Below are 26,426 nucleotides of genomic sequence, written 5' to 3'. Positions count from 1 at the left end.
AATACCCGTCTGCTCCTCGCCGAGGGCCAGGCAAAATAATACATTCTGTGCAGCCAGTCTGCCATCTAGGATGTCCTACCGCATATTCCCTCGCGTTCAATCAGTCAGTCAGTCAATCAATTCATCAATGCGTCTTGAAACCCGGTCCCAATGCCGACCCTTCACAAACATGGTTGCATGCATGCCTTGACCTCGGCATGCGACGATGGATATGTATTTCGTCCAGGCGTGGCACGTCATATCCCCATAGTCTTCGACGTACGAGATAGAGCTATACTTGTGTATAGCCGGATGATTGGTCCAGAACAGGATGTGCGTGTAACGCCCGAGCCGTCTGGTCCTCGCGGCCAGCTTCTGCTTCATTCGTCGTCGAAGATGCCGCAGTTCGGGTGCAGACCGTAAATTAGTCGCTGGTTCTGGTTTGTTGTCGAAGGCTCCCCCGCGTCGCCTTCGTCCGCTTCAACGAGGCCTTCTCCGCGGATCGCGATGATGATGTTATCCTGTAGACCACAAAGTCAGTTAAGTCTTCGAGAAACGTATACCCAGGTCAAAGAGGGAGTGATAGCGTACCTTGACCATCTTCTTCAGCACTTTCCTTGCCAGGCCCCTCTCGCGCTCCACGTCTTCTTCACTTCCCAGCTGATCCTCGATCTGCTCCAGGTACCACAACAACAATGCGTCACGCTCGGGACCCTCCCCGGTACGGTCTTCCTCGTCTCGTATACGCGTCGCCAGCATGGTTTGAATGGTGTTGTATTTCTCGAAGGTGATTTTCGTGGTGTGTCGTGGAGCTGCAGCAGGGGTTGCAGACGCGCCACGAGCTCTGGAGTTGGCCTCACCCTGGTGGTCATTGTCACCATCAGCCATGGGACTATCTCCGTCTCGCTGACGCTCGGCGTCATCTCCTCGGTCCGGGGTTTCCTCTTCATCGTCTTCGACGTCGACATCGTCTTTCTCGACGCTAATGATCGACTGACGAAGCAGATCAAACGCTTCATATACCATGACTTCCGTTATTTCTTCCACACAATTCGCTTTGGCAATTGCTTCGCTCAGTCTGATCAGACTCTCCAACTGTCTGACCGTAATTCTGTACGAATTCTTCCCCACCACGCCACCGGTGTCATTTGCTCTCAGCTCTTTGTACTTCTCTACCAAGAGCTTCTTTGCTTCGGGCAGGAAGACAGGTTTGAAGGTGCGGGCGAATCTGATATAACGTTGAAGCTGTTCCGTGGAGAATTCGGGTTGTACGAATTCATCTTTCAGCATGTGCAGGTTGACGATGTGGTCGGCCAAGTGACGGTCTATCGTCTCGTTGCATTCATCGAGAATGATGAAGAAAAGGTCGAAGCGAGACATGATGGGCGCTGACATGTTGATGTTTGACCTGAGAGTCGCCTTGCGATTATAGCGACCGCCGATGGGGTTTGCGGCAGCCAGAATACTTGTGCGTGCGTTCAATGTAGCATGGATGCCCGCTTTGGCGATGGAAATGGTTTGCTGTTCCATGGCTTCGTGAATGGCCACCTGGTCGGTCAAGTCCATCTTGTCGAATTCGTCAATACAGCAGGTGCCGGAGTCAGAGAGCATGAGCGCCCCCGCTTCAATGGTGTGTTCGCCAGTCTCTTCGTCTTTGACCACCGCGGCTGTCAGACCTGCTGCACTGGACGCTTTTCCTGACGTGTAAACGGCCCGAGGGAGGAAAGAAGCGATGTACTTGAGAAATTGGGATTTGGAAGTTGACGGGTCACCAACGATGCAAATGTTGATGTCGCCTCGGAGCGGCATTCCTTCCGGTGTCATTTTTGACACGCCGCCCAAGAGTTGCAACAGAAGACCTTTCTTCACTATTTCATGGCCATAAACCATGGGTGCGAGGCTCTGAACAAGTCTGCTGTAGATCTTGTCGGAATGCACCATATACTTCAGGTCATCGATCTCGGCTTGTGTCAGAGTTTCCAGGTATGCCTCTTGAGCCTTTGTGCCACTGTCGTATTGATCAAAGAGATCAATCTGGTGGAGAGAGTTTAGGATGTTGGTTGATTGACCGTTCAGTTGACTCGCTGATTGACCTGCTGTCGTGGTGTCAGGGCTCGAGAAACCGGCCAAAAATGCCATCCGGTAAGTCAGATCTCGAACACCCAGTGCTTTCAAGCCTGATACTCCTGCGCCACCAGCATCTGCACCTCGAAAATTTCGATTGTCCTTTGAGGCCTCGGGTTTTACGCCGGGAATTCCAAGCTGGGAAACATCGGGCACGACAATCAGAGTGCCTGTGAAGACACACTTCTCACCAGGCTTCGTCCGCTCGACTTGCTCTCCTCGGAGAATGACATCCATTGTGCGTGGCATGCTTCCGGTGGGGATCTCAGAACTGTTCTCCTGGATTCGACATTTCTGCCAATCGACAAACGTGCTATTTCTGATGTCCAACCGCCATGCGATCTTGTTGCCACAAGTGAGGTTGGGGCACACGGTGGGCTCTGTATATTTGAATGTCTGTTCAACATTTGGCACGGTGGTGTTGCACGCTTCGCAGATGAAGGTCCCGAGGGCCAGCTCGGGACGTACTTCTGAAGTTCTCGTCACGGTACCCGAGATAGAAAGTAATCTGCCAATTTGATCTGTTCGCAGCTGCCGTACTCGAGACACTAGGGGGAGGTTGTAAAATGCCAGCGCGAAGAGTTTGTCCGTCTGTGGATTCAGTGGTTTGTCACCCTGACTGCTCCCTACGCTGGTCGCGTTGCCCGCCATCGATGTACCTGCCTGCGAAGCATTGCTGGTCATCTGGCGGTGATCTTTGAAGTAGACTGGCTCATATTTAGCCAAAAGATTGTGTAGTCCTCTGAGTAAGAATGGATGAAACCGATAGAATTGGTTTGCGATCGCATCTGCCAAAATAGGGCCTTCTTTATAAGATAGCAGGTGGCGGAAATCCACGTAGAGCGTCGAGAGCTGAAATTCTCGCAAGCCGTGGATCTGATTGATGTAGTATTTGTCTGTTCTCAATTCGCTCGAGGGAGGCGCTCCTGATGAGGGGGGTTCTTCGATATGGGACTCGAGAAAGTCTTCAAAGGCTTGTTGTACTTTTTCACCTGCCTTGTCCGTAACCTGTGAGACGTTGCGATCTAGCGGATTCCGCGGCCGACCGCGAGCTGCGCCGACAACTTCATCGTCGGGAAAGACATCGGCTTCGGAGGGTATGCCATTGCTCTCGGAGAGCAAGGGGCGCGGTCTGGAAGAGGAGGGAAAGCCGTTCTGACTCCGTCGCGGTGAGGAAGGCGCTGCGCCAAAGGCGTCTGAATTGAGAATCGAGTCAACTAGAGTCGCCATTGTTGCGATGGTGAGGGTTTGGTGGTTGAAGGAGTGACCTGAAAGTCCAAGGGTAGATAGGACGGTGGAAATGTCTCCTTACGTGGGGAATTAATTGGTGCCGCAGGAACGCGTCAAAAGCGCGTCGCGCGTCGCGCGTCGCACTTTATTACGGGGGAGCAAAGGCATCTTATATGCCAGCTTCAACACGACAAATATTATATATTATATATTATACGTCGCCCCTCTGCCCATTTAGTCCAACTACGACTTCTGTTTCCGACAGTTAATTTTCACGGCTCGCACGGGGCAGTCCGCTTGCACTCCCTCTGTGTAGAGTCGACGTGGAGGCGAAATCATTGTTAGCATGAGATTTATTGCATTTCTACCAAACGGGTAGATTTGTTTGGCAACCACATGGAAAATGGTTGCATGAATTACAGGTATCTTCTCCCTGTCCTCTGCCCGACTTCGAAAGCGAGCAGCCTTGTTTGCTTACAGCCACTTCTCATGAACCCGGATCAGCTTCTTGTTCAAAAACTCTTGGATCCCGAGCTCGCTCAGCTCTCGTCCAAACCCAGAATTCTTCACACCACCAAACGGCACACCTGGACCAGAATTGACGGCCGAATTGATAAAGACCATACCGGCCTCGATCTCTGCCGCAACTTTCTTTGCATGCTCCACGTTGGAGGAAAATACCGATGAACCCAAACCAAATGTTGTGGCGTTGGCGAGTTCGATAGCCTCCGCCTCGGTGTCGACGACGTACAGAGTAGCCACAGGACCAAAAGCCTCCTTCGTGAATAGCGGGTTGTCTGGAGACACGTTCGTGATAAGTGTAGGCTCTAGGTAGTTGCCCGGACGGTCGATACGCTTTCCACCCAGGACCACTGTGGCACCGGCAGCTTTGGCCTCGTTGATGAGAGTCAGGAGGTTCTCGACGGCGGGTTCGGAGACCAGCGGACCAAGAGTCGTTGCTGGATCCTTTGGGTCACCAGGCTTCATTACTTCAAACTTTGCCTTGACTCCCTCGAGGAACTCCTGGCCTCGCTCCTTACCCACAATGATATATCGCTTGATGGAGGCACAAGCTTGACCCATACACATCATGCGACCCGCGGCTGCGACGTCGATCGCTTGATCGAGCGGTGCATCCTCCAAGACGATGAGTGGATCTGAACCTCCCAGTTCCAGGACGACCTTTTTGAGATGGCGACCGGCCTGTTCAGCCACCGATGCGCCCGCGCGTTCACTGCCGGTAAGGGTTACGCCCCGAATGCGGAAGTCGGCGATGAGGGCGTTGACTTGGGGAATGGAGCAGAATAGGTTCGTGTACACACCAGTTGGTGCTCCGGCGTCAAGGAATATCTTCTCGAGGGCGAGGGCGCACTGTGGCACGCTCGCTGCGTGTTTGAGTATGACTGGGTTGCCGGCAACGAGCTGAGGACCAGCTACTCGAGCAACCTGGTAGTAAGGGAAATTCCATGGTTCAATGGCCAGAATCACCCCAATGGGCTCCGAGGCAATGTACCCGCCAGGAACACCAGGCAGATCAATGGTCTGTAGGAATTTCTCCCCGTTTTGGGCGTAATAGTCCAGAATAGCAGCAGAGAACTCGACCTCACCCAGCATGCCGCCAATGAGTTTCCCCATTTCCAGCACAGCGAGCTCTGCCAGCTCTTGTTTGCGCTCGCGCATCAGTGCGGCAGCCTTGCCCATGATCTTGCACCGCTCAGCCACGGATCGGCGTCTCCAGTCTTTCTGGTAGACCTCATGGGCCGTGTCGAGGGCGGCGAACACTTCTGCATCTGTGGTCGTCGGAAAGGTCTTGATCAGCTCCCCATTGGCTGGGTTGATCGTCTGATACACGGTTAAATGGCTTGACATTTTTCTGCACGGCAATTGGATTCAATGGGTGTTTTCCCGTGGAAGCTGCAGATGCGTGGACAGATGCTTTTTTTTGGATGGGAGGATTGCTGTCTATATTGCTAACTTGACGCACTCTGCAGAGCACATTAGTGAATCGATCCCTGCGCAGCCTATATATAACCAAGGGACTGGATCAACAACATCCCAGGTGCTGCTTCGGAAGAGACTCTGCTTACGAATAGCTCGTTCGATCTGGAAACTCCGCGTCATTTTTTTTTTCTCGATCAGAGATGTCATGTCAGGCAACTCAACGGATGATGCACGACCTATGAATCGATCTGAACAGCACGCACTCTGGCTCTTGTTCTCTTGCGGCAGTGGGGCTGGTTTCCTAATGCAGTGTTTCGAGCAGAGGAGCCAAACGGTTCCACCGGAAGACGTTTTATGCATCGCCGCGGCGATAGCGGAGGAGCTAGACCAATTTACGAAGCCAATCATGAGAACCCGGAGACCGATGAATCCTTCCTGTGTCGTGAGTTTGGGCTCTTTGCTGTGCTCAGGACCACGGACTCGAAATTTCTTCGGCCATGCTTACGACGTCACGTCACTAGAATGCTCTCTTGCAGCAGGAGGAGGAGGATTATTTCCGCAGGGCGAGGTCCATACCCGTCTCGTGTGACGGGAGAGATGGTGCTAGACATGGTATGATGAGATCGTCAGTCCTTGTCTTTGAAGCTTTTCAATCATAAAGAGGAAAAGTCCCTTACTACAAAAAGAGCAGGATTCATTAGCTGGCTGCGATGCTTGCAAACTCTAGAATCACTCTCCTGTTCCCCTCCTTCTCCCACACTCTGCCAAAATCCACGAACTGTCGCTCTCATTTTATTGATTGAACGGATCCGCCTTGCCAATACACTGTCAACATGGGAGTTAACAAGGCCATGGTCTTCAGACAAATCCCTGAAGGACTCCCCGTGGCAGGCAAAGATTTGACCATCGAAACCATTGCCGACTACGATGGGACCTCCCCTGCCCCGGCCGGGGGTGTTTTGCTGCAGGCAGAGTATGCAAGCTTTGATCCTTACATGAAAGGACGCATGCGCCCGGCGCACGTCAAATCGAACGCCACGGCCTTTGAGCTGAATAAGCCGCTAGTGACCCAGTGCATTGCTAAGGTTCTCCAACCGAACCACCCCAAATACCAGCCAGGAGATCAGATCGTTGGGGAGCTCCCCATCCAGCAATACGTCGCCCTCAGTGGAGCGGAGCTCGACAAGATCCAGCACCTGGAAAACCCTTTGGGGCTGGAGGATACCCGCGTGTTTCTGGGGGCCCTCGGGATGTCAGGATTGACGGCGTATTCGTCCTTCTACGAGATCGGCCAACCTAAGAAAGGCGAGACCATTTTCATCTCTGCCGCCAGCGGCTCGGTGGGTAGCATGGTGGGACAGCTGGCTAAACGGGCGGGACTGAGGGTGATTGGCAGCGTGGGCTCGGACGACAAGCTCGATTTCATCATCAACGAGCTCGGCTTCGACGCGGGGTTTAACTACAAGAAGGAGCAACCCTCCGACGCCCTGAAGCGATTGGCCCCCGACGGCATCGACATCGACTACGAGAATGTGGGCGGCACACATCTCCAAGCCGCCCTGGACGCGATGAAGGAGCATGGACGGGTTATCGTCTGCGGTCTGATCTCTGAATACAATGCCAAACCAGGCGAGCGACACCCTCTCTACAACTACAGTCTGATTCTGCGGAGGAGACTCACCGTGCGTGGGTTCGTTGTCTTTGACCACGGTTTCGGGGACAAGTATCATGCAGAGCACCAGACCAATGTGCAGCGGTGGATCAAAGACGGGACGCTCAAGGTGATCACCTGGGAGTGCGAGGGGATTGACCATGCAGTTGACGGCCTATTGGCTCTGTTCTCGGGACGGAACTTTGGAAAAGCGGTGCTGAAGTTCTAAATGGAGTCTCGACTGAGTTGACCATATCGACTTTCTGCTGCGAGGCGTCCTGTGCATTTGTTCTCCATGTCGTTCTGCTGTCTAGAAACTCTTCGTCTCAATCCCCTTCCGTCGGAATTCCTGTTCCAGCACCCATAATCCCTCGTTTCAGATCCGCTGTCTGTGGCCGGGGGTTCGGCCCGGAGCTATTAGTCAGTCTTTCATGCGCGGAGAGTAATAGCGGCAAAGCCAAACAAGCGATAGTGCCGATTTAACGCCTAGCCTCGGAGGGTTTGTTAGCCGGCCCCACTTCTTAACGCCTAGCGCGGGCTTGGCATTTGTGGATACTTATGTACTTGGTTCCTAGCAAACAGCATCCATCAAATCCCTCTCCTGTCGGCGCAAGCTGAAGCTCGTGAAAAGGAAGGACATAAAGTGGCGCCACCTCCCCTCCCTCTTCGTGGCGAGGGGCCTTGCATCCAGCTTGGTCTAATAACACGACACTGCTTACATCATAGCGTGGGTGACTCTCGTCTTTGTTCGCTGATGGCGGCACCGTAACAGTCTAGCATCGCGAATTGAAGTCGGATAACCCCTCCTCCGATAGTTCCGCCCGTGCGTGGAAATCTCTGTCAGAAGGTAATTAGGAAACAATGAGAAAGGCAGGGCGGGAAGAGAACGGAACGGGAAAGGACCGTGAAGAAAACGCGCAACAATCACGAGGAAAGGTGTTATAAAGGCACATCTTCGGCATTGGGAAAGCGTTGGCTGATCATCCATCTCCATCAAAAGGCCTAGAAATCTGCGAGTTTGCCCTGTGCGGTGACGTGTCAGACCCGAGGGCCACAAGAACGGGAAAATACCCTGGCTTTCAGCAGCCCATCCCAACATCCGGGCGACAAATCGACACTTCTCTGACTCGTCACTAGATTACAAACTTGGAAGACTTTGTCAAGCAACCAACCCAGAATAGTGAAAAAAAAACATGACTTCACGAATGCGCCTGCAACCAATCCCCCCGGAGCAGCTGGCCCCAGCGCAGCGGGAGCTGTACGACGACGTGGTGTCCAACATCGTCAAGACGCTGGACGACAAGCAGTCGTTCATCACGCGCGACGAGCGGGGTGCCCTGCTGGGCCCCTGGAACGCGTGGGTACATGAGCCCGTGGTCGGCGGGGCCATGTGGCACCTGAGCAAGGTCATGTTCCGCAACGCCAGACTGCCCGAGCCGCTGCGCCAGGTCGCCATCCTGACCGTCGGCTCGCACTACCGCGCCGCCTACGAGGTCTACGCCCATTCGGGCCTCTCGCGCCACTACTTCGCCGAGGACCAGGTCGCTGCCCTGTCCCGCGGCGAGTTGCCTCCGGGTCTGTCGACGGATGAGGTTCTGGTCTACAACATCGCGAAGGCATTGGTGGTGGGAGGTCCCCTGCCGGACGATCTCTACAACCAGGGCGTCCAGGTGCTCGGTCAGAGCCTGCTGACCGAGTTGATCTTCTTGGTGTCACTGTATGCTCTGGTGTCGGTCAATCTCAACGGGTTCAATGTCCCTGTGCCGACGGAGGGGTCATAGCATTATCGTGACGTAGTCGACGCATTCCTCTCCTTTTCTTTCCAGGGAAACTGGCGGTCGAGGAAACTGGTGCCGTATAGCCAGCTACAGTATCTCATCTTTGAATCATATACCCTGGCGAATGCAAACCAAAACAAAACAAACAATCGTCTGAGCCTTGTAGATTTAGGAGGAGTAGGACAGCTTGAGCTCCGACCCTACGAGTGGTCAAACTCCCTCCTCATAATTTGATTTGCCCTTGAAGCTCGTTGAGAAGTGAGCCGGATTATACTCGACGCCCACCATCCACTCCTGCAACGTCTCGTATTTGGACAACCCCGGGGGCACCTCTGCCCACTGCTGCTGTTGCTGTTGCTGCTGCGGAGAACCATCTCCTTTCGTCTCACGGACCCGATTGTCGCGCCAGATGCTCCACCGCGCACCAAACGATGTGCGAAATGTAAAGGCCGTCGTGTCGTCCGACGCCGCGTTCCGCGGCAATCTGGCCTCGGGGTCGATGCTCGCGGAGACGTGCTCCATCCACGCGGCCAGCGTCACGGGCTGGAACTCCGTCTTCTTGCCGGTGTATTGCTCCAGCGCCTCGGCCACTTGGTCAAAGGTCACCTGGAACGGGCTGGCGGAGACGAGTCTCCCAACGCTCTCGCGTGGGTGCTCCAGTGCCCACTTGACCGTCTCACCGTAGTTGTCCAGGGGAACCAGCGGCATGACCGATTCCTTGTGCAGCGGCAACTGGAACACGTATCCGTCCCCGCGCGGGACGGGCTTCAACAATCGATTCAACATCTCGGCATACACCCCGCCGATGATGATCGACCAGGCGAGCCGGTCCAAGGGCTGTGCGGTGAGCCAGCCGGTCAGCCGTCCCGCCACCAGGTTGTGGCTGTTGCGATATTCTTCGGCGAAGCCATGGGCGACAAACTTGTCGACCGGACCCGTGCCAGCGTAAATTAACCACTTGACGTTACTCTGGACCGCAATCTCGTAGGCGCGAAAGGTCCAGAAATACTCGAACGGCTCGCCGACACTGAAGCTGTCGATGTTGAAGTAGACCACGTCCTGGTCGGCGAGAGCGGTACGCAGACCGGCCCCGGTGGTGTACGAGCCCTGCAGAAGCTTGACGGTCGGGAATGCGGACTGCAAGGCGTGGCTTGAAGACGATGAGGTGTCTCGCGTCAGGACTGAGACTTGACAATTGGATCCCTGGGCAAGAGCTACATGGACCACCATCACCATCAGTTTTTGGCAATGCGTCTGAGGCTCCTGGGACCCCTTCCATCTTGCGCGCAACACTCACCTTTGACGACCGATCGGCCCTGAGCGCCTGTGCCCCCTAGTACAACGAACCCTCGCGTTTGAAAACGATGCTGCGATGTTGTTGTTAGCCATGGGTCAATGACATTTGTAGTCTTCTTCAGCCGAGCTGATGTCCCCCTCGAGCTTCCATCTTCTTCGGGAGCTGTCCCTGAAATATATACAGGAGCACCATTGCTGGCTGACCAAGCGACGGCGCATGTCACAGAGCACGTATACCGCAGCTAGCAGATGAGGGTTTTAATCATCCCTTCCCAGCAGGTTGCCCAAGAAGCTTTCTCTGACGTGCAAATAACGTCGATTACTCAACCATACTGGATCATCCTACATCACCAAGTTGATTCGGGACCTCGGACCGATAGACACAAGACAAGTTTACTGATAGAACAGTCCGTATGTAGTCATCACAGGGGACGCGCATTGGGCGCTCGAGCATTGATATAGATCCAAGCACGGCTAGGCCCAGCGCGTTAATCACTTTGATTGGCCCTCACCCCCATGTCAGTGAATGTGATTGGCCACACACCAGCTCGGTGGGTGGGACCGACGCGCTAACTACTCTGATTGGCCCAATCAACTTTGCATACGTTTATGCCAGCCTTTTCTTCTATTCTACTCTGTAACCAAGGGTATTCGTGAATGGGACACTGCCATTTGATTTTGTCAAGCCGAGGAAGCTAGAGGAAAAGTTGAGAGGTGAATTTGTCGTTTGTTGGCCGTGTGTCGATCAGTAAGCAGGGTATCATGGCCACCGGCGAGTCTCAGGCCAACATTCTCGATGAATATTGGCTCAGGCATTCAATCGCGCTACAAAAAGGGCGAGTGGAGAGTGGAGAGTGAAGGCTGAAGAAAGAATCTCGCTCTCTATACAGCATCACATCATCGAATGTTTCGCGAACTGTTGCGCGATCCAGAAAACCCCACCACCGAGTCCAATAACGAATTCCGTACCATCGACTGGGTGCGATGTCAAGACAGTGGGAAGAGATCAGGGCTTCCAAGCGCCAGAGGCTGCTCGATTCAATTCCCCAGAAATGGCTCTTCCCGGCACACATCAAGCCTCCGAATTCTCAATTGAATGTGCTCGAGTTCCCAGAGAAGTCGGGGTGGTTCACCAACCAGGAGCTTGAAATCACCAGGTCGTCGGCCACAGACCTCATGAGAAGGCTGGCGAAGGGGGAATGGAGCTCGGAAGAAGTTACGCGGGCGTTTTTTAAGAGAGCGCCAGCGGCACACCAGCTGGTCAGTCAGTCAGGCAGTTCTGATAGATACACCCACCCACCAACACACACACACACACACACACACACACGTCACGCACGCGGATTATGATCTGACTCGATCGCTACAGGTTAATTGTCTGTCGGAAACCAGTTCGAGGTCGCCCTCGCGACAGCCAAGTCCCGTGACGAGCACCTCCGGCAAACGGGCCAGCCCATCGGGCCTTTCCAAGGGCTGCCAGTATCCATCAAGGACTGCTTCGACTTTGCCGGCGTCGACTCCAGTATCGGATTCACCTCGCGTGTCGGCAAGCCGGCAGAACACAACGCCGCGGTGGTCGACATTCTGCTTAATGCCGGTGCCGTGCTGTATGTGAAGACGAACGTGCCCACGGCCATGATGATGCTCGAAACCGTGAACAATGTGACGGGGCGGACGCTGAATCCATTGAATCGCACCCTCACGGCCGGCGGGTCGTCCGGAGGTGAGAGTGCCCTCATCGTTTTCGGTGGCTCACCCCTCGGCGTTGGCGGCGACGTCGCGGGCAGTCTCCGCATCCCGGCGGCGTGCACAGGCATCTTCACACTGAAGCCCAGCGCCGGCCGGTTCCCAGCAACGGGGTGCGCATCAGGACTTCCCGGGCTGGAGACCGTTCAAGCCGTAATCGGGCCTTTGGCACGGTCGCTGCAAGACTGTCTTTTGTTTTCCGAGGTCGTGGCCGCGGCTGAGCCGTGGAAATGGGACACCAAGTCTCTACCCTTCCCATGGCGTGCGGTGGAACAGAAGAAGGAGAAGCTGAAGTTGGGGGTCATGTGGACCGATGGCATCGTCACGCCGACACCGCCCATCCAATGCGCCCTCGAACAAACGGTGAAGAAGCTCCGGGCCGCCGGGCATGAGATCGTGGATTGGCAGCCCGAGGGGCAGCACCTGAGCGGCCTGCAGCTGTTTCGTCAAATGATCTCTGCCGACGGCGGGAAGAGTCTGAGGAAAGACCTGGAGCCCACTCAAGGGCCATGTCGCCCCGAGCAGCAGCTGTGGGCGAATGCCTTGGAGCTGGGTGTATACGAACTGTGGCAGATACACCAGGCGCGTGACGATCTGTGTCAGCAGTACTTGGATCGTTGGACGACGTCTGGCATTGACGGGATTCTGTGTCCGACCACACCGTATGCGTCCGTCGAACATGGGGGGTTGAGGTACCTGGGGTATACCGCCTTTTTCAACGTCCTCGACTACTCATCCACCAGTTTCCCGTGCGGACTGGCAGCGAACAAAGATCTGGACCGGGCACCGGCAGAGTACATTCCCCGAAATGACTTGGATGCACAGGTGCAGGACTCTTACAATGCCGAAGCGGTGGATGGCATGCCCTTGAGTCTGCAGATTGTGGCCCAGAAACTGGAAGACGAAAAGGTTTTCACCATGGCACAAACGATCTTGGAGGCGGTGAGCCTTCGAGCCACAAGCTCTATCTGACACGTTGACTTCGAGGGAAACTCCATCAGGGGAAACTTTGAGTGGCTTGCCACCTTAAGCAGGGCAATTTCAAGCGGTCAGGGGGCCTTTTGAAAACCTTGCCTTGATATAGAAACGATGAATTACGGCCTCAGACTAGGCAGCAGAAGATAGACCAGTTCGTATGAAAGGTTGCCCGAGGGCGGTTCGCAGATCCATAACAGGCCTTGTGGCAATTCTACGGATTCGTCGTGAGCAAACGTCCCGGATTGAGCTTCTGTTCAAATCCCTCAGCGACCCAGTCGTAAGCTTTCTTTCCTGATGGATCGCCGAGAGCCATTTCGGCGAGCTTCTGCTGGACAAGGCGCGACGCGTGAGGATCTCGCACCACTCTGTCAATGATGGCCAAAGGTCAATGGAAAAAGCGTGTGACTGATTCGGCAAAATCAATTCTGGCGAGCGTACCCAGGCAGTCTTCGAGCTCGTGCTGGATGAGAACGGAGTAATAGTTCGAAGAGGCAGACAAGTGGCAATAAGCCAACAGCTTTGCAGCCGATATGTAGAGGGTGATGTGAAGGAAGCCGTCATTGTGGATCATGGCGGCGTCGCTTTCCCACGTCTCTAACTGAACCAGAATATCTTGAAGGCCTGATGCGTTTTGAACGCCGAAGGCAGTCGGCGAATGGTGGAGGGAGGCCACAAGGTCTGAGAAGAGCCGCACGAGGGGATAGGGCATCCCGAAAATGGGCCAGTTCTCCGGCTCCGGCGACACTGAGATCTGACAGTGCTCTAAATAAGTGTCGAACACAGGACGGAGCGTCGGATCTTGAAGGGGTGAGAGACTCTTGTCCCGAATAGATATCAACAAGGAATGATATAGGAAGGACTCGGTAAAAATGCGATCAAAGACGAGGGTTGACCGCGTCAGCGCGCTCATCGACGGGTACCAACCTCCTCTGGACGTCGCATCCAGTTTCCTTCTTGCTCGTTCGCGGAACACCTGGCCGGCTGCAGCGACGTGTACTGCGGCGGACGCAGGATTATAGTTTGGCCGGTGATTCTCGTACAAACGAGCCAATCCTCGGTACCGTCACATGCGCCATGCTGGATTGTGGCCCGAAGTGCACGGATAGACCTGGCATAGAAGTCGTCGGCTTTTATTCGAGCCTCCTGCGCAATGCCCAGCTTGACCCCTATCGCATGAGCCGAACATGCCAGGCAAGCATTGAGCAGTGCCGGATAACACGGCGCCAGGTCGTATGTGTAGGAGAAACGAAAGAAATATGCATGGGAGCGTGGACGGATGCGGCGGGGCAAGAAATCATGGACAAACGAGGCGAGCAAGGCTGTAGATGTTGACTCCTCCGTGCTCGGAGGCGTGATATAGAGCCGAAGAAGAGGCGTCTGGGAGGGAATATGTGCTGGGGGTGACCGTGGCCCTTTGTTTGCTAAAATGTCGCCAAACAAGTGCCTGTCAGGCCAGCTCTCCAGTCCATTAGATCCTTGTGAGGCCTGGAACCTCTTTCTATTGCGCGGTAAATTTCGTTCCCTTGATCCTGTCCCTCGGCAGCCAGGCACATTCAAGGCCATTCCTCGTGCAGTTCTTGCAGCGATCACGGCTCTCGTCACACTTCTTGCGACGTTGGCGACCTTTGCTCTTGTCAGCGGCATGTTGGGCATGGAAAGAGGGTGATGTGTGCTAACAAGTCAGGCAGCCAGTCTTGGTTCTGAGCTTGGGCATCTGTTCCACTCTCTCTTGATAGGTCTGCCGAAGACCCCATTGAAATATGGATCTCGTGTCAATCTAGCCAAATGATAGCAGCAGGTCGTGGATGGTTGACAAGGCTGAACCCGAAGGACATGCTTTGTCAGCACACTTGGCTGAGCTTACGTCATCGACCTTCGGCAAAGCTTCCTTAATTCTGTTTCCCCTCCGAGGCTGCTGGTCCGTACAAAGTAAAGCAAAGCAAAGCAAGACGACAGAGTGAAAGAACAGCTGGGGCGTCAAGTGAGCGAGCTGAGCTGAGTGGTATCATCTCTCGCCCTTGCTCTCTCACTCCCACTCAATTCCAGATATGCATCGGCAGGAAAGACGTTCACAGAAGCCCAGACAGACAGATAGATCGGATGTAAGAGAAGCTGAATGACTGCCTGGCTGGCTGACCAGCAAAGAGAGGACATAACAACGACAGTGCTCAATATGAATGAATGAAGCATTCGCTATATATATTGTGGATAAAGGGAAGGGAACAGCAGCACCAGGGCTCGACAAGCTCAACAAGTCCCTCTTCCTGCCTCTGGCTGCGATGCATATACCTGCTGATATACTTTCTTACTCCCTTACTTACGTTCCCCTTTCTCCCTTCTCCCTCTCAACCTCGTCCGCCAACTCCCCCAACGTCCCAAAGCGCCATCCATATCCCACCTCGCCGCGCTCGTGGATGGCCCTGATGGCGTCGTTGCCGCCCATGCCGGCACCACGGCGATTGATCCAGGCGCTGGCCAGACCCATCGTCTTGGCCGGGATGTGGTCGTGGAAGATGCTCTGGGCGACGTGCAGGATGTCGTGCTTCTCGACGCCGGCGTCCTCCTTCGCGTGGGCGATCAGGTACTCAAAATTGCGCAGGTCGGGCTTGTACGAGCCGATGTCCTGGGCCGTGTAGATGCGGAAGAAGTCGACGCCCGCCAGGGGGCCCGCGCAGGTGCGCGAGAAGCTCGCCCGGTCGACGTTGGACAGCGGCACCAGCTTGAAGCCGTGGTCGCGCACCAGTCGCTGGCACGCGTCCACCGTGTCCGGGAACGGCGGCCAGGTGCCGATGCTGGCGCCGAACTGCTGAGCTTCCTCCTGCGTTGCGTCGACGCCAAAGTCCGCGGCGATGCGCAGGTAGATGTCCTGCAGGAGTAGGTCGTATTGCTGGGACGGGTTCTTCGCCTCCAGCTCGTGCTCGACGTCGTTGAACTTGGCCGCCAGGCGGATCCGTCCCTCGGCCCCAGCGGTCGTGCTGTCACGGTACTCCTGACTGAGGGGGGAGGATGAGGGGATGCGGGAGACCAACGGTTGTAGCAACTTCACGATCGCCGTCTCCCAGTCAATGAGCGTGCCGTAGATGTCGTACGAGATGAGTTTGTAGGACGAAAGGGGCCTCTTGGGCACGGTTGGCTCGGGCATGGGCAGATACGACGACGACGCCATCTTATCTGGGGGGCTGAGATATCGGAGATCAGGTGCTTGGCTGCTCAAGATGCACAGTGGTCAATGGAAATACACCATACCGAGAAGAAGAAAGGGCCCGTACGGGGTGCAATGAAAGATATATAGTGTTGTTGCGATGAATGTGTTATTCATTTAGTGTCATGATCCTTCATACACGAACGCGCCTCAAGCGATGCCACAAGGCGTGAACAGACCTGCCATGTCATCCGGAGGCCGCCGCTACTTTTTCCCCGTTGCACTTTGCGTCTGGTCGACGCTGAAGAGATAACAGAAACACCAAGCACCGTCTTTCGCCCGGAAAAAGAACTGGATATCCCGCCTCCATCCTCGTCCAATGCTCGATATAGCATGAGAAAGACAAGATCGGACCCCCCCTGCCGCCCCCTGAAACGCCTCGACGACTTTTGGCCGCCCATCAGCCGTGTGCCCCTTTTTCTGATCTCTCTGTATCTGTCTTCATTAGGGTATCTTAGAAACATCCCATGCATGCAAAATATGGCAGAGAATATGCATTCGACGGTGAGGTCGTGAATATGCAGGCCATCCTAGCGGTGTGGTCCAGACGGAAAGACGGTGTCTGTCCCAATGGAAACCTGAGACGGCGTCGCTCATCAGTAGTCCGTAACTGTCACCTTTTTCCTCTTTCTCTGGCTGCCATATTCGTCGCCATCGCCGTCTTCAGGATCCGAATAGCCCTCCCCGTACCCGACAAAGCTGTCATCACCATAACTCCGCTTTTTTCCACGGGTCTGTCGTTTTGCTTCGGCAGAAGGCTGATGAGCCTGTCGCAACACTCCATTTGCAACCGGTCGAGGGATTGATGGCGGCTGCTGCTGCGCCGGAGCCACACCCGGTTTTGGTTTGTCGAATCCGAGCATGTCCTCCCAGTGAGCGTTATTGCGAACTGTCCCTGGCTGCATTTGCATGGCTTGTTTTAGCTTGGCTCGGAAGTCGGGCGTCACCTCAATGCTGGATTTCGCATGCTCGGCATTCCACTGCTCGTTCGGTTGAAGACCCCACGGAGACGACCCGGCCATGCGCCGTAACGGTCCGGGTTGATCTTCCTCGACGTTGCGTTCGCCCTTGACCGGTTTATTCCGCCCGGCCAAAGCGAATCCCTTGATTTGGCCTTCGTACGATTTCCGCAGCTTGTTGATTTTCTCACCCGTCCTGGGATCGGTACGAGCGACACTGTGCAACAAGGGACCCAGCCCGTACAATGCCAACAAATGCTGCTGCGGATTCGGTCTCTGGCGCTCAACTTCTGCGAAAAAATGTCTGTTAACAAACCTGCAAGGGGAGGTAGTAGTGAGTGGTGGACAGATGGAGAGTCTTACTGGATCTGCAGAGAAGAAAGGCTTCGCCCATGTCTTTCTGTAGTTGCTCCAGAGTCTTCTCATCCACCATGAGCCGTGCAGCCTGCTCATTTTCTCCCGGTCCGGCACGCTTTCCCTGGGCAGTTGGTCCACGGTCTACGTCCATCTCATCGTTCCGGTCGTGGTTGGTAGCCTCTCTAAGGGGTTCTACCTCCATGTGTTCCGCCTCTTGATCTCTATCCGAATCCACTCTTTGCCGCTTATCCCGATGGTGATCGAGATCATCCGCCATGTCGAAACCAGACGACGTGCCCGTCACACTGTGCGCCGGTGTCGGCAGGGAGGGTGTGGGACGGGACAACGGTTGTTGACTACTACGCGGTGCTGACGCCTTGGGGGAGTTCGGGGACGAGCGCCCCGAAGCCTCGTCGGGATTATGTGTATTTCCGTAAGAGGAGACATAGCTCTTTGTAGCGACTGACATAAAAGAAGGAGAGATGGGGGACTGCGGGAGATTGTCAGACAGGCGCCGTCGCTTGAGACCTGATTCGGACGGAGAAGTTGGAGATGGCGGGATGGCAGTAGTTGGCCGGGCTGAAGAGGACATGAAACCGCGCAACAAAAGTCCTTCCGCGGTGGTATGCGCGCCACCGTCGATAGCGGAGGGATCGCGAACAGAGCGTGCTGCGGGTTCCAAGCAGCAGAAGCTGTTCACTTGGCCAGGAGCGGAGCGGGGCGTCACCTTTTCGATCGGATTCGTTGCAAATGGCGACTTCGGGAGGGGGATTGGCTGGGGACGATGGGCGGACGCAGTTGGCGATCAACACGAGGACGGACGAGGAATCAGTTCGGTCGCAGGATGGGAGACGTGATGAGGGCGAAGCGTTGGGTGAAACGGTGGGGGGAGGAGGAGGAGAGAGTTGTTTGCCGGGATGGGTTGTGAGAAGAACAAAGACAAAGACAGACAGGATCGAAAGTCGAGTCGACAGGTGACGGGGCAAAAGACGAAAGAAGGCGAGCCTAGTGAGCCTAGGCGCCGGCTGCCAGCACCACCTAGGACTACCCAGCATCACCCAGTAGTAGTGGTACTGGGTGGTACGGATTAGCCACCCCAGCAGCCACCCAAGCAGCCACCTCCACCCGGAAGCCTACTGTAGGTGTGCAAGGCGCAAGCGGCGTTAGCCCGGGAAAGGGTTGGGGGCTGCCGCAGTTTCTGTCACGTGATGGCCGTCTTAAGCGCAGCTGCGCTATTGCTTCATCCTCACCGGCTGGTACCACCAAGTGCCCGGAGTTCCACTACTTCCCTCGTAGGGCTCGCTAGGACAGACAATCCCTTGGCTGGGCTATCTGTCTGTCTGACCGTCCGTCAGCTTCCTCGATCTCGTCCCAAAGTCTCTCAGATCCCCGATCCTGTCCTACGGTGGCTTCTTCCAATGGAACAAAGAGCCAGTATACCTCCAGGCCTGCCCCGCGACAATCCCATCCAGAGTTACTGGCAAGATCCTCCCGATGAGATCGCAGACTGCCGGACAACCGCTGAACTCCCCCATGTGGTTGATATAGCCATCGTAGGCGCTGGAGTCAGTGGTGCCTCTATAGCCTACAACCTGCTCTCCTCAAATCCAAATCTCAAGGTTGTACTTTTGGAGGCACGTCAGGCTGCCAGTGGCGCCAGTGGTCGAAATGGTAGGTTGAAAAGGTGACCAGAAGCTGAGTCGATGTCCTTGTTGTTTGTTCTTCTTATCTCCCCTCTGTGGTTCCCAAACACTTTCCTAACATGGCCCCTTTAAAGGAGGTCACACTAAGACAGCCACCTATCGATCTTTCCTCGACAATGTTCACTCGGTGGGTGCGGAGGATGCCATGAAGATCACCAATCTGGAGTACAACTGCATGGTCTCGGTACACCAGTTCGCCCGCGAGAACAGTATTGACTGTGACTCTGTCCGATGTCAAACCATTGACGTCTTCTACGATGAGAAGCAGTTCGAAAAGGCGCGAGAATCGGTCTCGCTGATGGAGAAATTGATGGGAAAGGAAAATGCTCCGGAGCATATTTTCCACAACACCCAACAAACGGCCGAGAAATTTCTCGCGCCGAACAGTGTGGGAGGGCTAGAGTACGAGTCGGGGAGTCTGAGCGCGTACAAATTCACGATCGGCGTTCTCAAGCTCGCTTTGCAAAAGGGACTGAACCTCCAGTGCAACACTCCTGCGACTCACATATCCAAATCGACCTCTGATGGAAAGTGGACCGTCTCGACACCACGTGGCAATATCCAAGCCAAAACCCTCGTTCTAGCTACAAATGGCTATACTGCACACCTCTATCCTCAACTGCAAGGCGTGATCGTCCCCCTGCGAGGAGTTGTGACCGCTCAACGGCCTGGGCAAAACATGCCGCAGAAGGGGCTGGAAACGACATACTCGTTCGTGTACGACGAAGGCTTCGAGTACATGATCTCCCGCCCCGCCGGCTCCAAATTCGAGGGTGATATTGTCATCGGAGGTGGCATGCACGTCGCAAAAGACGAAGGAACGTCCGAGTACGGAAACACCGATGATACCACCTACGACGAGAACAGCGCAGCCTACCTCGTAGAATGCACGGAACGGTACTTTGGCACAGAGAATTGGGGGAAGGATCACCCGGAAGGCCGGTGTCGACGAACCTGGTCTGGCGTCATGGGCTTCTCGTGCGATGGGTATCCCTTTGTGGGACCGGTGCCCGGTGAGGAAGGGCTCTATTTGGCTGCATCGTTCCAGGGGCATGGCATGGTTTTGTGCTTTCTGTGCGCCAAAGCCGCAGCAAGCATGATCGAAGGGACCGATGGCGACGAGTTGAAGAGCTGGTTTCCCACCTGTTACAGAGTTACATGGGAGAGGATGAGGAAGCAGTTCGGCGGCCGTCTGAGGGCGTCAGGGGCACCCGAGCTCTGAGCCTGTCGTCGAGAATGGCAGCTGTTTGGATAGAAAGAAAGTGGAGCAATTGTTCATTGATTCTAAGACTTCAGGTCACGTAGAGGAAATGTGTATGTATTTCACCCTTGAGAGAGATCCAACATTGTATGTTGAACCCCGGAAAGAAGACCCGACTGTCCTCCCTGTCAACCGCAGTCGTCCGATCATCAACCACGACCGACATGGTTTTTTGATCGATCGGAATGAATGAATGGTAAAAATCGAGCCAGCCGAGTCAACTCATATCAAGTCGAAGCAATGTCAGGAAGCCACGCACGGAGGGTTGGACGGACAGACGGGGGAAGACACAACCCTCCTTCTCGGCTTATCACAGAGAGGGAGAGAGAGTATGGCTTGCTGGCCCTCCCTAATTCTTCTTCTTCTTTCTCTCCTCCTTTGGTCTCAAGAGGCAAGCAAAAAGTCCCGTCTCGTCTCGTCGTCCCTTCCTTCTACCATATCATAAGACGCCGGTGCAATGCTTTCTCAACGGGCAAACGAAAAACAAACGCCGTCTAATGCTTTGTTGGGCTTTCCACCAACCACCATCCCTTGTTTGATTGTTTCTGGGTGTCATTTGTTTGAATCGTCGTCGTAACCTCATATCGCTTCGTTCGTTCGTTCGGTCTTCCATCCAACCTACCAACCAATCATCCAGCCCATGACATCCCGTTTAGGGAAGGGAAACAGAAACCCTCCTTTTCACGACTACTGGGTCTGGCACTGCGGGCCGTGTGCGCCGTCCTCGTCTTCCCACGCCTCCTGCGCCTCCTGGCCCCCGATTTCCTCAATGTCGGCCACCTCGAACTGGACCTCGTCGGCGTCTTCGGCCTCAATCGGCGGCTCGGGTCCCGGGAGGAGTTTCTGCAGCTGCTCCAGCGCCCCGGGCTTATCCAGGAAGAATCCGTCCTCGGGGAAGCTGATCTCGACCACGAGGTAGAGGTCGCCTTTGGCGTCGGACTTCTTGAGCGGCATGCCTTCCCCACGGATCTTGAGCACTTCGCCGGGGCGGAGGATCTGACCCGGTTCTTGCGGGTGGTTGAGCTCGATGCCGCGGCCGTCGAGGTGTTTGAGCACCACGCGGTGGAAGCCCGTCAAGGCCTCGGCGAGTGTGATGTCGAGTTTGGCGCTGAGATCGTTGCCCGTGCGCTGAAACACTTCGTGCGGTTGTTCGACCAGGTGGAAGACGATATCTCCTGTCTGTTCTGCCCCGGGAATCTGATCTGCCTCCCCTTCGAGCCGGATTTGATCCCCTTCTCGAGCCCCACGCGGGATGTAGAGCTCGAGTTGCTTCTTCTCTTCCGTGACCCTCTTACCCTTGCACTTCTTGCATTTGTCCTTGGGATTGAACACTTGGCCGGTTCCCTCGCAGGCACCGCATTCCACCATGCGCTGGGTCAACATGCCCGGCCCCACCTGACTCAGGACCTGTTTGACACCCTGCCCCTTGCAGGCGGAGCATTCTTTCGCTTGGGCCTTCTCGACACCGCCCGTGCCCTTACACTTTGAACAGATGACGTTCTTGGTGGAGGAGAACTTGACCGTCTTGCCTTTGTACAGATCTTCCAGGGTGACTTCGTATTTCTGATTCTCATCGGGACTCCGTCGCATCTTGCGGCTGCCCATGCCCGGCATGCCCATCCCCGGGATCCCACCCCCCATGCCGAACATGTTGAGGATATCTTCCATGTTCACCTCCCCGCCCATGCCGGGGCCGGCGCGGGACCCATCGAAGGCGGCCATGCCGTGGGCATCGTAGAGATGTCTCTTCTCGTCGTCGTAGAGGATTTCATAGGCCTGGGAGGCGGCTTTGAATCGGGCTTCTGCCTCTTCTCGTTGCTCGGGGGGCACTTTGTCGGGGTGGCTGGCCAGAGCCGCTTTTCTGTATGCCTTGCGGATATCGGCCTGGGAGGCATCTCTGGGAACGCCGAGGATCTCGTAGAGATCGATCTCGGGGCCGCTGCCTGGGGTGTCGCCGTTCATGTTTCAAATCGGTTCGGGGAGATAAGCTATAGTCGAGGAATTACGTTTTGAGGAAAGCAGAGAATATCGTTGCGTTTTGATTTTGGATTGAGAGGAAGGAAAAAATAATAATAATAATAATAAATCCCTTTCGTGTCGAGGCGACCAACGGATGACCAACCAACTAATCGACAGTAGCAGTTTTCGTCACTTAGCTCGAAAATGGGGCCTTGACTTTACCAGCTGTACAGTACTGTAGGGCTGCATGTGCAACGGGATACGGAGGAATAGAAAGAAGCATTGGAAGCGGGTGAGCGGTTTGGATGTTCCCTCTTTTCCTACTGGCCGAGGCGTGAATCTTCTGGTGCTTTCGAGTTTCCAAGGAATTTTTTTTCTTGCAGTCAGTCATTCATTCTTTCTTTCTTTCTATCGGTGCACATGACGGCGAGGCCTGCCGTCCGCGTCACTGAATGGGTGTGCAACTCATGTCGTGCCCGTCAAACCCCGGCGACGAAGGGACATTCGCTTGTCCTGCGTCGCAGAGCCTCGACTGCGACTGCGCTGTCTTCCTCGAGTCCGGTCGTCGGTAGCAGCACCCAGAAACGAGGAAAGCTTCCCTCATCGCCAGCTCGAACTCGATTCGCTCCCTCTCCCACAGGCAATCTACACCTAGGTTCCATTCGGACCGCATTATTCAACTACCTACTCGCTCGAGCGACGAACGGCCAGTTTCTACTTCGAATCGAGGACACCGATGCAAAGAGGACGATCCCCGGTGCGGAGGAACAGCTGTACAAAGATTTGAGATGGGCAGGGCTACAATGGGACGAAGGACCCGAAGTGGGAGGTCCTTATGGCCCGTATCGACAATCTGAAAGACTGGCATTGTACAAGACACACCTCGAGACACTCTTACAGACCGGGCAGGCATACCGCTGCTTCTGCACGTCGGACCGTCTGGATGGACTGAACCGCCGGCGCCACGAGAAGGGATTGAGTCTGGGATACGACAGAAAATGCCTGAACAGCCTCTCCCCGTCCCAGGCAGAAGAGAAGGCTCACCGTGGTGAAGCGCACGTCATCCGTTTCCGCTCTCCACACGAATGGCCTCGCTACAATGACCTCGTCTACGGCAAATCCCAAGGCCACGGGGCCGAAAAGACCAAGAGATTGCTGGTCGACGAGCCGGTATACGAGGATGCGATCCTCATGAAGTCCGACGGCTTCCCCACGTACCATTGGGCAAATGTTTGCGACGACCATGAAATGCACATCACCCACGTCGTCCGGGGCTCTGAGTGGATGGCTTCGACACCACTGCATGTCGCGCTGTATAATTCCCTGAGGTGGTCGCCCCCAGCTTACGCGCACGTTCCGCTGCTCGTCGACAGCAACAAGCAGAAGCTCAGCAAGAGGAACTTCAACTCGGACATCTCACAATTTCGCAACCAAGGCATCTTCCCCGAAGCCCTGGTCAACTTCGCCGCGCTTCTGGGCTGGTCTCACACCCAGAAGCGAGATGTGATGGACCTCGCCCAGCTCGAATCCCTCTTCGACCTGAAGATCACCAAGGGAAACACGATCGTCTCCTTCGACAAATTGAATTTCTTACAGGAGCAGCATGCTCGCCGGCGAGTGCTGGCGGGAGGAGAGGCGTTCGAGCAAATCATTCGCGACGTCGCCGTTGCTGTTCTGGAGAGATATGGCGCTGGGAGGATCATGCAGTTTCTTGATAGTGGGTCGCAGAAGAGGCAGCTGAGAGACGTCCTCGCAAACCTTCTAAGGGCCGAGTCCCTGCATTACCGCTCGCCGTCCCAATTCGCGGAGCAGTGCTCGTTGTTCTTCGAGCCTGTCACCCTAGGCGACCTGGAAGTCAGCGACGTCGAACTCCTCCACCCGCTCCGCGTCGCCGCGTCCACTCTGGCGTTGATCCCCGAGCAATCATGGACGCGGGACACCCACCTCGCGCACCTCCGCGCTCTGGAAGCGAGCAGCCCTGCTGCTGCCGCCGCCGACGAATCGGTCGACCCACGGACCTGGAAACGGGAACTGTACCACTACCTGCGCTGGGCACTGCTGGGCGGACGACAGGGGCCGGGAATCGCCGAGACGCTGGAAATCTTGGGACGGGGGACCTGTATCCAGAGGATCCAGGACGCAAACACCACAGCCCGCGAGCTGGAGACCGCCCGGACCAGGCCCGTCATCCGGGCTCAGGGGTGGAAAGGCGACGTCGAGGGCAAGAGGAGGGTCGAGAAGGAGTGGAAGGGGTATTCATTGCGGTCGTAGGGGAGAATGCTGTATAAATAGATAGAGAACAAAGAATAAAAGTAATAGCAAGTCATGTCAGAACATGCGGCAGTCATCAGCAGTCAGTACCAGTAGCAATACCCAGCCAGCCAGCCAGCCAGTCAGCCAGTCATCCATTCAATAACGTGTCGTGTGTGTTTGTGTGTGTTCCTCCTACTCTTTTGAAAAAGACAAAAAAAGAGAAGAAAAAGAACAAAAATAGGGGGTTTCTCACGCCTGCTTTGCTTGTTTTCTGTTTTCTATTTTCTGTGTGTGTCTCTCTCTGTCTTGGTCCGTATCAATAGATACAACAAACAGTACAAGTGCGCAGGAAGCCACACAGGAGGGTACAGTACTGTCGATATATCTCGCCGTCGTCGTCGAGGACAGGTTTACGTTTATATGACTCCCCCCTTCCTCGACCGGGGGGGGGAGAAGAGGATGTGATGTGATGTAATGGGACGTGACGTGAGGAAAGTCGTCTTTTTTCCTTTCTCCCCATGAGAATCTCTGGTTTCTTTTCGCTCAATTCTGCATCTGCCTCTGCGTCGCATGGCCTATCCATGGAAACATACCGCGTGTAGCAAGTAGCGTGGAGCGGAACAGACGTTGATGCAAGCAAAACCCCCCAGCCAACCAGTCAACCAGCCAACACACACACCATTCGATCAGGTCAGGTCAGGATCGGCCCGGACCATTGATCTGGCCTACCGACACATTCTACTCGGTGACCTCCCTGACCATCTCCCAGTTTCCTTTCAAATCCTCCTTCCACAGGGTGACCTTGTTGTCCCCCCCAGAGACGGCGAGCACGTTCCCGCTCAGACTCCAGCTCACGCGCCAGGTCACGGCGTCGAACTCGAGCGTCTTGGCTAGCGTCCAATCCCCGACGTTCCCGGCGCCGGAGCCCATGTTGGTGCAGGTCCAGATCTTGACCGTCTTGTCCTGGCTCGCGCTGGCGATGTACGACTTGCTGAGCAGCGTGGGCGACCAGGCCACGTCGCGCACCCAGTCGGTGTGGCCGCTCGGCAGGACCAGCACGTTATCGTACGTGCCGCTCTGCGGGTTGAACTCCCACAGCTTGACGTTGTTATCGCTACCGCCCGTGACGAACCGCTTCACGAGTCCACTGCCCGCGGTGCCCGTGCCGGGGTCTTTTCGCGTGATGGCGCCCGGAGGAGCCGACGGCGCCCAGCTCACGGCGTTCACGCCCATCTGGTGTGCCGGGAAAATGATGTGGCCCCACTGGTTGTCGCGGAACTCGAGCACCGAGACCTTGCCGTCCGACGACGCGCACGCCAGCAGACAGCCCAGGTCGGGCGGGGCCCAGGACACCATGTTGACCGAGGCGGTGTGGAATGTGCTCGTGAAGACCAGGGTCCACGAGGACTGCGACTGCTGGCCCGGTTGCGTCTGTTGTTGCGACGGCGTCTCACGGTAGATGTGCACGCGGCCATCGTAGGAGGACGAGGCCAGCAAGGTGCCGAACTTGGGATGTGCCCAGGAGACGCACCACACGGCGCCTTCGTGACTGTTGTTCCCGTCAGCGATCCAGGTTGGCGCACAAGAGGACGGTAAATTGAGGAGGTGCCCCAAAGGTGGACAACCAGCGCTTCGCTTACCCTTTCAACGTCTCTGTTAACCGGTGCTGGTCGCCATCGATCTCAAAGATCTTGATAGTCTTGTCGCTGGAACAGGTCGCCAGTCGTCGTCCGTAGTAATCAAGGACCGCATCGTGCTGTTAAACAGGACGCCCGTCACACGGCTCGAGTTAGCCACCACCTCTTGCTTCTTCTCCCTCTTTCTCTTCCAGTTCGTTTGGTCGGGAAAGGGCAAAGGGGACAACAACGTACAATCATATCATCGTGGCCGGAGTTCGCAATGACTTGCGCCTGTTTGGGTGCGCGAAGGGAAACGTTAGCCATGGTCGTAATTTCTCACGAGTTCAGTCAGTCAGAATCCTCCCCCAGAGACCCAGTCGAGGACGTCTG

General features: G+C 55.4%; 13 protein-coding genes across 13 annotated transcripts; 5 read left to right on the top strand and 8 right to left on the bottom strand.

The window, feature by feature from the left end:
* Positions 1 to 359: 359 nt before the first annotated feature.
* Positions 360 to 3,333, bottom strand: AYL99_09214 (hypothetical protein; the record flags this gene model as incomplete). Its single annotated transcript, XM_018840721.1, has 2 exons — positions 360 to 500; positions 571 to 3,333. The coding sequence occupies 2 exons, from the start codon at positions 3,331 to 3,333 to the stop codon at positions 360 to 362; spliced, it is 2,904 nt and encodes a 967-aa protein (XP_018690468.1).
* A 474-nt stretch (positions 3,334 to 3,807) lies between these two features.
* AYL99_09213 (hypothetical protein) lies at positions 3,808 to 5,202 on the bottom strand (the record flags this gene model as incomplete). The annotated part of the gene is made up of 1 exon (XM_018840720.1): positions 3,808 to 5,202. The coding sequence occupies one exon, from the start codon at positions 5,200 to 5,202 to the stop codon at positions 3,808 to 3,810; it is 1,395 nt and encodes a 464-aa protein (XP_018690467.1).
* Positions 5,203 to 6,107: 905 nt separating this feature from the next.
* AYL99_09212 (hypothetical protein) lies at positions 6,108 to 7,154 on the top strand (the record flags this gene model as incomplete). The annotated part of the gene is made up of 1 exon (XM_018840719.1): positions 6,108 to 7,154. The coding sequence occupies one exon, from the start codon at positions 6,108 to 6,110 to the stop codon at positions 7,152 to 7,154; it is 1,047 nt and encodes a 348-aa protein (XP_018690466.1).
* Positions 7,155 to 8,118: 964 nt separating this feature from the next.
* AYL99_09211 (hypothetical protein) lies at positions 8,119 to 8,706 on the top strand (the record flags this gene model as incomplete). Its single annotated transcript, XM_018840718.1, has 1 exon — positions 8,119 to 8,706. The coding sequence occupies one exon, from the start codon at positions 8,119 to 8,121 to the stop codon at positions 8,704 to 8,706; it is 588 nt and encodes a 195-aa protein (XP_018690465.1).
* Positions 8,707 to 8,913: 207 nt separating this feature from the next.
* AYL99_09210 (hypothetical protein) lies at positions 8,914 to 9,933 on the bottom strand (the record flags this gene model as incomplete). The annotated part of the gene is made up of 1 exon (XM_018840717.1): positions 8,914 to 9,933. The coding sequence occupies one exon, from the start codon at positions 9,931 to 9,933 to the stop codon at positions 8,914 to 8,916; it is 1,020 nt and encodes a 339-aa protein (XP_018690464.1).
* Positions 9,934 to 10,983: 1,050 nt separating this feature from the next.
* AYL99_09209 (hypothetical protein) lies at positions 10,984 to 12,717 on the top strand (the record flags this gene model as incomplete). The annotated part of the gene is made up of 2 exons (XM_018840716.1): positions 10,984 to 11,259; positions 11,392 to 12,717. 2 exons carry the CDS (start codon positions 10,984 to 10,986, stop codon positions 12,715 to 12,717), a joined length of 1,602 nt encoding a protein of 533 aa, XP_018690463.1.
* A 217-nt stretch (positions 12,718 to 12,934) lies between these two features.
* AYL99_09208 (hypothetical protein) lies at positions 12,935 to 14,367 on the bottom strand (the record flags this gene model as incomplete). The annotated part of the gene is made up of 3 exons (XM_018840715.1): positions 12,935 to 13,077; positions 13,162 to 13,704; positions 13,764 to 14,367. The coding sequence occupies 3 exons, from the start codon at positions 14,365 to 14,367 to the stop codon at positions 12,935 to 12,937; spliced, it is 1,290 nt and encodes a 429-aa protein (XP_018690462.1).
* A 673-nt stretch (positions 14,368 to 15,040) lies between these two features.
* AYL99_09207 (haloacid dehalogenase, type II) lies at positions 15,041 to 15,889 on the bottom strand (the record flags this gene model as incomplete). Its single annotated transcript, XM_018840714.1, has 1 exon — positions 15,041 to 15,889. The coding sequence occupies one exon, from the start codon at positions 15,887 to 15,889 to the stop codon at positions 15,041 to 15,043; it is 849 nt and encodes a 282-aa protein (XP_018690461.1).
* A 632-nt stretch (positions 15,890 to 16,521) lies between these two features.
* On the bottom strand, positions 16,522 to 17,518 carry AYL99_09206 (hypothetical protein; the record flags this gene model as incomplete). The annotated part of the gene is made up of 2 exons (XM_018840713.1): positions 16,522 to 17,174; positions 17,248 to 17,518. The coding sequence occupies 2 exons, from the start codon at positions 17,516 to 17,518 to the stop codon at positions 16,522 to 16,524; spliced, it is 924 nt and encodes a 307-aa protein (XP_018690460.1).
* A 1,141-nt stretch (positions 17,519 to 18,659) lies between these two features.
* On the top strand, positions 18,660 to 20,166 carry AYL99_09205 (hypothetical protein; the record flags this gene model as incomplete). Its single annotated transcript, XM_018840712.1, has 2 exons — positions 18,660 to 18,912; positions 19,019 to 20,166. The coding sequence occupies 2 exons, from the start codon at positions 18,660 to 18,662 to the stop codon at positions 20,164 to 20,166; spliced, it is 1,401 nt and encodes a 466-aa protein (XP_018690459.1).
* Positions 20,167 to 20,892: 726 nt separating this feature from the next.
* AYL99_09204 (hypothetical protein) lies at positions 20,893 to 22,167 on the bottom strand (the record flags this gene model as incomplete). The annotated part of the gene is made up of 1 exon (XM_018840711.1): positions 20,893 to 22,167. One exon carries the CDS (start codon positions 22,165 to 22,167, stop codon positions 20,893 to 20,895), a length of 1,275 nt encoding a protein of 424 aa, XP_018690458.1.
* A 417-nt stretch (positions 22,168 to 22,584) lies between these two features.
* On the top strand, positions 22,585 to 24,435 carry AYL99_09203 (glutamate-tRNA ligase; the record flags this gene model as incomplete). Its single annotated transcript, XM_018840710.1, has 1 exon — positions 22,585 to 24,435. The coding sequence occupies one exon, from the start codon at positions 22,585 to 22,587 to the stop codon at positions 24,433 to 24,435; it is 1,851 nt and encodes a 616-aa protein (XP_018690457.1).
* A 720-nt stretch (positions 24,436 to 25,155) lies between these two features.
* AYL99_09202 (protein transporter sec13) lies at positions 25,156 to 26,360 on the bottom strand (the record flags this gene model as incomplete). The annotated part of the gene is made up of 3 exons (XM_018840709.1): positions 25,156 to 25,966; positions 26,058 to 26,173; positions 26,289 to 26,360. 3 exons carry the CDS (start codon positions 26,358 to 26,360, stop codon positions 25,156 to 25,158), a joined length of 999 nt encoding a protein of 332 aa, XP_018690456.1.
* Between the last annotated feature and the right edge of the window lie 66 nt (positions 26,361 to 26,426).

The sequence above is a fragment of the Fonsecaea erecta genome (assembly GCF_001651985.1).
Source record: "Fonsecaea erecta strain CBS 125763 chromosome Unknown Scaff8, whole genome shotgun sequence".
Lineage (NCBI taxonomy): Eukaryota > Fungi > Ascomycota > Eurotiomycetes > Chaetothyriales > Herpotrichiellaceae > Fonsecaea > Fonsecaea erecta.
The sequence above is the reverse complement of the archived record's forward strand: the minus strand, read 5'-3'. Positions and strand labels throughout refer to the sequence as shown.